Source organism: Nannospalax galili, unplaced genomic scaffold (genome assembly GCF_000622305.1).
Source record: "Nannospalax galili isolate Female #2095 unplaced genomic scaffold, S.galili_v1.0 scaffold33, whole genome shotgun sequence".
In the NCBI taxonomy this organism is placed as follows: Eukaryota; Metazoa; Chordata; class Mammalia; order Rodentia; family Spalacidae; genus Nannospalax; species Nannospalax galili.
In genome coordinates, this window is record NW_008335436.1 from 467,460 (window position 1) to 477,017 (window position 9,558).

A 9,558-nucleotide genomic window follows, 5' to 3' on the forward strand; every position below is an offset into this window, starting at 1 on the left:
GCTTGAGTGGTCTAGTTCGTTTGCTTTATCTTCCAGTCTTGACATTCTTTTTTCCATTTCATTCATCCTTTTGGTGAGGCTTTCTCCTGTCGTTTCTACTTGGCTTATTGGGTGTTTCACTTCCTTCTTCATTTCAGCCTGAGAAGTCTTCAATATTTCTAGCTCTTTTCTGAATTCATTCAGAAGTTTATCCCTATCTTCCTTCAGTTTTTTTATTTCTTTGTGTGTTCTTTAAATTCACTGGATTCTTTTATCAGGTTTATAATTGTTCTTTTGAGTTCCATGTCCTGCAGTATCTCTAGGGGGTTTTCATTGTACTCCTCTAGAGGACGATTGGTATTTGATGGCAATGTGGTATTTTGATTTTTCATGTTACTATTTTTTCTCTGTGAATTTCTTTTGTAGCTTCTGATTCTTGTGTGAGACTCAGGCCTTCAAGTTTAGGTCTGTTTCTTTTTGTGAACTTTATGTGTCTTTGTGGTTTACTTTTTGGTCATGAAAAGCTGGTTCGTATAAGCTTCCAGTTCTCTCTTTTGATTTTATAGTGGAGTGGCCGGATTGCTTTTGTCTTCAGGAGTTCCCACAGAGGCCCAATTCAGGGTCAGATGTTTTCAGGCTTTCTCCTAAGGTCTGGATCCCTCCAGGACCGATTTTGGCCTCAGGAATTTGTGGGTTGGACTGGCCTGGGAGCCTGGCCCAGGAAAGATGCTGGTCTAGGGCCACTGGTGGCTGTGCCACCCAGAGATGCTAAGGCAGATGGGGCAGGAAGAGGCTGCAAGGACTCCTGGGGACTGCACTGAGGAGCTGGGTTGGTCTGGATGCAAAGGATCAGAAAGACGAAAGGTTAGCGTTCAGTCCCAGCATCCCAGAAAGAGGCTGGCAATTGGTGCAGGCCCAGGGAAGCAGCGGGAGGTGAGGTTAGGGCCAGGCCCAGAAGCAGTGCCCTTAGGGCCCAGAGAAGGCACTAAATTGGTCTGGATGAAAAGGATCAGGAAGCAGTATTGGTTCCCCTGGTGTCTGGGGCCCCAAGCCAAGGAATGGGGCAGGGCCCACACTTGGAGGAGAGAATGGTGTGGGAGATGGAAGGGTGAATGAGGCTGGGGGAGTCAAGGCATGGAGGGCATGATGGACTTACCCTGGAGAGAGGCCTGCACATGCCCAGCTTTTGAAAATGGGTGCTGGGGATCAGTCTGACGTCCCCCTGCAGATATGGCAACAACTTTACCAACTGAACAAACTCCCAAGCACTTGCTTTTATCATTATAATGGGGGGGGGCTCCATTTATTTTATTTAAACTCATTTCATGAATGTAAAATAGAGACAAAATGAATTTGACTAATGTCATAACTTAAGTTGAGTTAACAATGTTACTTTTTGATGATATTCAGTAGTAACATCTGAGAGATGACTTTCTCTCACATTCAAGTGATTTATTTGCTTGTCTTAAATAAATACTTGTTTTTGACAACAACAGTGTCTTGGATAGTGTTTTGAATTTTTCTTGTTTATTTTCTTTCAGGACCCTGCAGGGATCTTTGAATTAGTGGAACTTGTTGGAAATGGAACATACGGGCAAGTTTATAAGGTAAGACTATCAAACTTGAGCACACCTTGTGTATAGTTTGGGTTCATGAATGCTGAATAGCAGTGCTATCAGTACTCGCTCATAAACGCCTTACAACAGATCTTAAATGAAATCACATACCTCTAGCTGACTCTTCACTCTTGGATGTATCTATAGCCATATTGCTTACAATGGATTTTTTGACTGGAGTGTCGTGCCCCTCCCCACCATGTGTCTATTACAATGTTTGAATCTGAGGCGTGCATCAAGTGCTACATATCTGAAGGTGGCTAAGTGGTTGGATTTTTGTCACTTCACTGCCAGTGGTAGTTTCCAAAGGAGTAAAGATGCTGCTCACTTTAGAAATTTAAGCAATGAGACTACCACAGCTGGAGAATGGATTTGTTGTTCACCTAGAGCACAAGTCAAATGAGTTCACTGAACGATATCATGAGAAACCCAGCTTCCTCACAGAGGTTGATGGCCACAAGGAATTCCACAAGTTAGGAAATATTTACAAGTTCAGCTTGAGTTGGGATTAAGCTTGTTGCTCTTTTACTGATTTTAATTCACCCAAAAATATCTTAAAAGGATATTTTCCTCTCATAAATTGTCTAAATAATTTTAAATGTGGACTTATTCCTCTTTTGACTATGGAAAGGAAATAACGATGAACTGTATTTGGACTAAAACTTTGGGGGTTTTGGTGAATGAGCTGTTCAAAAGCCTTCAAAACAAGCCAGCTGTTTCCTCTTGATTAGTTCTGGGGAAGTAGCTGCCATTTTCCCAAGTGCTGGTGATACAGGGTGGCATTTCCATTACAAATTATGTATCACTCTTTTATTTTAAAAATGCCTTCTTTGTGCTCCAAACTTCTCTTAATTGATTAAAAACAATTAATTTCAATGGTAGGAAACAGTATATTTTTAAATGAAATGGAGATTTTTTTAAAGGTTAAAAACTCATTCAATTTTATGTCTTACAGGGTTTATAATGAGTTCAATATTGTATAACTGTATTAATTCAACACTTAATCCCAGCACTCAGGAGGTAGAGGCAGGCAGATGTTTTTGAGATTGATGCCAGCCTTGTCTATTTGGTGAGTTCCAGACAGGGTGGTGCTTCTTCTAAAAAAAAAAAAATATATATATATAAATAAAAACACCCAATTAATTGATTAAAAGTAGAAGTCCTGCATATTGTGATACTATTAATTCTGTAATGTCAGGTGCACATCTATGCTTAAGGTATTATTAAAATCTGTTTTCAAATAATTTATTTTTATTTTATGTGTCTGAGTGTATTGCCTGCATGTGTAAGTGTACCCGTGTCATGCAATGCCCACAGAGGACAGAAGAAGGTGTTGGATCCCCTGGAATTAAACACAGTTGTTAGCTGCCATGTGGGTGCTCAAAATTGAACCTGGGTCTTCTGCAAGAACAGCCAGTGGTCTTAAGTGCTGAGCCATCTCTCCAGCCCTAAAATATGGTTTTTAAAGCATTATTGTGAATGGGTATGAGGTATCCCTTTATTTACTAGGAAACAGCTTTTGGTGCTCACTCTAGGGGCAAAATTCTCCCTTGCAAGAAATAGCCATTTCTTAAAATGTCAAGTCCTTATGATTAGACAGAATAGAGTCTCTCCCAAGCTGTTTACTTGATGTTGATCCTGTCTGACACAGTCAGAAATGTTTCTCAGAAAATGCTTTTAAATACTTGCAATGAAGATAATTAGGTTGGATGATTGTGTTACTGCATCTTGAAAAATTGGATTGAACTTGAGAAGTAGCGTGGCTAATGAAGTCAGCTCTGATCCAGGCAGAAAATGACTCCTGACTTCCTGTCAATGTGGAGGAGCAACTGTTGCATGCTGTTGGTTTCAGGTACCTTTAAGATGCCTCTCGTTGTAGAGGGGCCATTTGAGAGACATTTCAAACTTTTGTTCACTAACCAAGCAGGTGGAGCTGCACTCTTGCAAGAGGAGATAGAAAGGCCTATGTGGTGGTTAATCCTGTCAACTTGACAGGATCTTGAATCACCTAGGAGACAAGCACCTGGTCATTTATATGTGTCTATGAGGCAGTTTCTAGATTGGGTTAATTAAGGTGGGAAGTCCTACCCTAAATGTGGGTGGCAGTATCCTGTGTGCTAGGGTTCTAGATGGAATAAAAAGGGGAAAATGAGCTGAGCACTGGCATTCGTCTCTCTCTATCCTGACTGTGGATGCAGTGTGACCACCTGCTTCACACTCCTGCTGCCGTGCCTTCCCCACCATGATGGACTGCATCTTCAAACTGCAAGCCAGGATAAGCCCTTCTTTATGTTCTTCTTTTCAGGCATTTGGTCCTAGCAATTAGAAACATGATGAATACAGCATTCAAATGAATCTACAAAATCTAGAATTATCCTTAATTTCATGACACATCATAAGTAAAAGGAAGCAAATGGCAAGAGGTCTCAGACCTTTTGAAGAATGGGAAGATATTTAGCAAGTAGGTTAATATTATGATTCAAAGGGTTCTGTTCTCTTAAAGGATACAGCATTTGGTACTTTCTATTAAAGGGGAAATTGCAGAAAACTCATGGAGAGTGCATGGTACTTGAGGACAGGAGACTTGGTTTCTTTAGTTGTCTACAGATTTTCTGTGCTTGAGTCCAGTGAGAATATAGTTAGAAATGTGGGGACTTGAGCTGAGTTACCTAAAGAATTATAACTCCCCACTTAGTTGAGAATTTGGTATCTAGGAAACCAGATAATGTCAGGTGGTGCAGCTCATGCACATAGACTCTTGTGTTTCCTGAGAACCAATCCAATCCATGGTTCTGAAGGACGAAAGTAGAGTAGAACAGCCAAAAAATGAGACCCTAAAGCAAATTAAATTAGAAAGTGATTTTTCACACTATATCCTTATAATTTCTCTGGAGCAGGTACATTGCTAAAAGACTATAGGCATGCATGCAAATTTTAGCCTTAGGGGGAATCCTTCAACATAAAATCATATGATAAATAGTTTCTTTACATTAAATATTAAAGCTATTGTTTTAATTATTGCAATGAAATCAATTTTGTAAATTTACCTTTTGATAACCCTTGGTTTCACAAAGGAATGTATAAAAAATTGGATGACCTTTATTTTGTGCAATTTTTATCATAACACTTTTTAATAAGCCATCCTATGTGGATCATAATATAATTTTATTTTCAAGTAGTTTTTGAGAAACACAGTTCATATGACAAATTAAAAGTATATACAGTCATTAAAACGGTATTTTCTTGCACTTGCATCAGAGCCCAATACATCTGGATTAGAAATAGAAATACTTTATTCATAAGCCATTAAATAATGTTTAGCTTTTCAAAATGCCTCTAACCTTACTTCCAAATTCAGCCCCTGATTACCTGTTCTTGTAAGATTCATCTTTAGCATTTTGGCTCCACATAATCAAGTAGCAATTTGATATTTCCTTAGTTTTATTTTTTTAACTTTAGTCACTGGATGGACTAGGAAAATAAATGTAAGCTGGGTGTGGTGGTGCACGCCTGTAGTCCCAGCACTCGGGAGGCAGAGGCAGGTGGGTCTCTGTGAGTTCAAGGCCAGCCTGGTCTTCCAGGGAAACCCTGCTTCAAAAAGACCAAAAAAAAAAAAAAAAAGATAGTGATTGTTCCATCAGGATTTTATAAATGAGGAAAGCAACTCTTTGTCCATATCGCCCATTAAGAAGCAAACCAGGGTGACTCAGTGGTTAAGTACTCACTGCTCTTTCAGAGGACTTAAGTTCAGTCCCCAGCATCCACACTGGGTAGCTCATGACCACTTGTAACTCTAGCTCCAGGGGGACATGACACCTCTGGTCTCCATGAGCACCTGCACACACACGTATGCATTCACACAGACACACAGACACAGATACACACACACACACACACACACACACACACAGACTCATACAAAATTAAATAATAAAAATAAATCTTTAAAAAGCAAACCAAAGGGCAGTGTAGTGGGATTCAGAGGAGAAATATACTTAGAGTACAAATATACTTGTATGAAAATGGCCTTATGTGACTCTATACAACAAAATTAAAAAAAAAAATGTAAAACAAACAAAATAATAGCAACAAAATCATGTGTGTATCCTAGATCTTCTTGCTAGGTTATGTGGTGCTGGGGCCCAGGAATCCAACCCTCTTCTTATTTACAAAGCCCATATCATCCAACATGGAATGTTACAGTTGAAAAACACTGCATTGTATTTGATAAATAAAAGACAAAAGAAGCAAATAAAATTTAAAATTCTGCCGGGCGCAGTGGTGCATGCCTTTAATCCCAGCACTCGGGAGGCAGAGGCAGGCGGATCTCTATAAATTCAAGGCTGGCCTGGTCAATATAGTGAGTTCCAGGACAGCTGGGGCTGCAGGGAGACCCTGTCTCAAAAAATACAAAAAAATTAAAATTCTAAAAACAAACAACAACAACAAAAAAGCAAACCAATACAAAGCCACATACAGCTTTGTTAAAAGTCTTAGCTGTTTGTGTATTAGCATATCACTTGTTGGGAACGTAATGGAATCTGGACACATTTTGGTCAAATAGAGTATATTAGTTACTTTTCTGTTGCTAATAATAAAATGCTATGACCAAAAACCACTTTCAGACAAGTTTATCTTGGCTTAGATGTTCATAATGGTGGGGAAGACCCAGCAGCAGGGGTGTGGATCAGAAAGCTGAGCTGTCACATCTCAAACCCACACAGGAAACAGACAACAGTGTGAAGTCGGTCAAGACTATAAACCCTCAAAGCCTGCTCTCAGTGATGTATTCCTCCAGCAAGGCTGCACATCCTGAAGGTTCTGTAGCTTCCCCACACAGTACCACCAGTGGGGGACCAAATGTTCAAATACTTAAGCCTATAGGGGACATTTCTCATTCAAACCCTAGCATAGAGTAATTATTTTAGTAAGTCAAAATAGTAGTTTAATGTGTACTGTGTTTAATGTTCTTCTAATTAGCCACATATTTAAAATGAATGTTGATCAATCCTGTTTCTTAATTGCCACCTTGAAATATATATTGTTATTGCAGAGATGGAGATATACTGTATCCCAGGGTGACAATATCAAATGGGACTCTGATGGATTCCTTGTTATTTTTTACATCCCTTTTCAATTTTCTTTAAAGGTGTGTACAACTATCGTTGTTTTAGTGCTTGAGAGAGCGTTCTGACCGAGTCTGAAATCATCTAGTAGATGAGCCTTGGGGCGTGCTGGTGGGAGATTATCTTACTGAGTTAATTGTGGTGGGAACACCGTATCCCTGTGGGTGGCACCCTGGCTGGCATCTCCTTGTAAGTGGAGCAGAGCAGCATCTACCCTCATCCTTCTGCTTCTTAATTGTGGATGGAATGTGATAGCTGTTGCAAGCTCTGGCTGCCTAGCCTTCCTCACCATGATGGACTATACCTTTATATGAGCTGGAAGAAGCCCTTTCTCCCTTAAGTTCTTTTGTCAGAGCGTTTTATGAGTGACAGGAAAAGAAACTAAGACAGAAAGGCACTATGAATATGTGTGCTTTCTAAGGGTTGAAAGAATTCCCACAGGTCGTTTCCTCCAATCAGTCTGCCACCAGATGGCTGTATCCTTGATCACCTCTGGTCATGACAACTCATTACTCCCCAGTCAGTTTGTTTGCTTGCAACTCTGGAGAATGTTTTCATCCTATTAAATTGGAGTTCTGCCTTTCTGAAATTTTCTCTTTCGTTGCCCTAAACATGTGCTTGTGTCTCCTTTTCTCCAGGTAACATCACTTTAGTGGCTTAATTCATTCATATAGACCCCAGGCTTTTTAGTGCCCAGCTTCTGTTCTGCAATGATCCTAATGCATTTATTAAAATATTTTATATTTATGTTTTTACATTTCACCAGCCCTTTGTATACAGTACTTAATTTCTACTATAATTTCTCAATTTCTCAAGAGCCTTGTGCTCACTTTGGGGGCATTGAATTTGTAGTTTCCTCTGCCTTGGATGCTTTGCTGTCTCCTCCTCAGGTCTCCACTCAGATGTTCCTCCCCAAGAAATCTCCATCCCTGTATCAACTGCAGCCATTCATACAATGTACTTCGATCCATATTTAGACCCCCCTCCCTATCTGTCAAGTCAAATTTGTGTCCCCAAATGCCTTTTAGCATGGGCCTATTCACTGGAGCCTGGTTCACCTACCCAGAGTCACACTCTTAAAGAAAACTGGCTTTCCTTCTTCATTGCTAGTGGCTCCTCAGCTAGGGTGAGGGCTTCTTACCTGTTTTCTTGGTTCTATGCTAGGATTTTGTCTGACATGAGGTTACTGGGACTTGTGCATGCTGTCACCGTTGCTGTGAGTTCATATGAGTAACTGTCCAGCTGTGTGGAAAACTGTTTCCTTATGGTCAACCATCCGTCTTCTCTTAAAATCTTTCTGCTTCCTGTTCTGCACTGATCCCTGAACTTTGGTAGACAGAAGTTTGGTATAGGTGTCCTATTCAGGAATAAGCATTTTGCAATCTCTTACTCTCTGCAAGTTAGCCAGTTGTGGGTCTCTGTGTTAATCACCATCTGTTGTATGAAGAAGTTTCTCTGGTGAGAATTGAGAGGTGAATCAATCTATGGGTATAACAATAAATCATTAGGAATCAGACTTTCTTGACCACAACAACTTCTTATATTAACTTATTGACCACTCTCTAGATCATATTATTTTTTTCTTAAACTTGCACAAAACAATTTAAATGTATAAGTAAGGAAGAGAAATTTCAGGATTTTGTCTAGTTTATCATAGCTTTCCAATCTTGCACACAGTGGGTGGTAATAATTGTGGGATCACAACTGGGCTCTTTATACCTTGAAAATTCTTTTTATATTTTTTTCCAGTTTTTTCAACATTTCCAATAAAATATTGGTCTACTTGCTTGAAAGAGACATCTTTGCAAAGGAGAATAATCAGAATGTTCTGCTTGTGTTTTAATGTGGGGGAATGACATGAGCTTTCTCTCAAATTATCAATATGCTGGAGACTCACAAAATGGGGTTTGAATGTTGTGTGGGGTTCATACTGCTGGCAGAATGAATACATGGGAAAGTATTAAAAATGTAGATTTCTTTTTTAAAATTTTTTTAATTTAATAACCACATGATTAGAAGAAGCATTTCATTACAGCTTTAATATATTCAATAACAATTTCCAGAGCAAGGATACATCTCTTTCAAAAGTGGCTGTAAATTTTTAGGTTCACAGTTGAATTAATACAGTTATACAACATTGAACTCACTATAGACCCTGTAAGATATAAAATTGAATGAGTTTTTAACCTTTAAAAAAGATCTCCATTTCATTTTAAAATATGCTGTTTCCTACCAAAAAACGCCTTCTTAACACTACTAATGCTTAGATGTCTGCACGTGTCTCTAATCTCTATGTATCTCATTATTGCTAGTCACAGTCGATTACAATCGGATCCTTCGCACCTGAGTATGGATATAAAGTCATCAGGTAGATTTCAGTGATAATGTTGATCACCTCTACTAATTAACATGAAGTAAATTTTTATGCTTCCTCAAATATAATTCATTTTTAGAATTTGTTGATTTGTGTGTGCGTGTGTGTGTGTGATACAGAACATCCCAAACAATATCTATACACCCACTTCCCAAATGGCACCCTCCCATAGCCTCCCCCATCCCACTGGAGCCCATATACTCTGTCACCCCTGTTACTGTCCACTGTGTTGTTGGCGCCCCCAGCTGTTCCCCAGTGCTTGTCCATCCGCTGAATCTAGTCAGCCTATCTAGAGAGCCTTGTTTTAGGAAGATCAGCTGTTCCTCATCTAGCAGCAATCAGTTGTCAATATTCCTTTAGATAAGATTGGGGTCTGCTGTTCATTTTCCCAATTCCATGCTGGGTTACTATCTGGGAGTCCCTTTGGCCACCCTGGCCAACAACTCAAAAGAAGGTATCTCCT

At 39.5% G+C, this 9,558-nt stretch overlaps 1 protein-coding gene across 6 annotated transcripts in view; it reads left to right on the top strand.

Moving 5' to 3' along the window:
- Tnik (TRAF2 and NCK interacting kinase) overlaps nucleotides 1–9,558 on the top strand; it is a 448,219-nt gene that overhangs the window by 101,358 nt on the left and 337,303 nt on the right. For all 6 annotated transcript variants that reach the window (XM_008830100.3, XM_017797395.1, XM_008830101.2 and 3 more), the window contains exon 2: nucleotides 1,521–1,586. In XM_008830100.3, coding sequence (XP_008828322.1) covers nucleotides 1,521–1,586 — 66 coding nt within the window. The remainder of the gene's footprint in view (nucleotides 1–1,520; nucleotides 1,587–9,558) is intronic.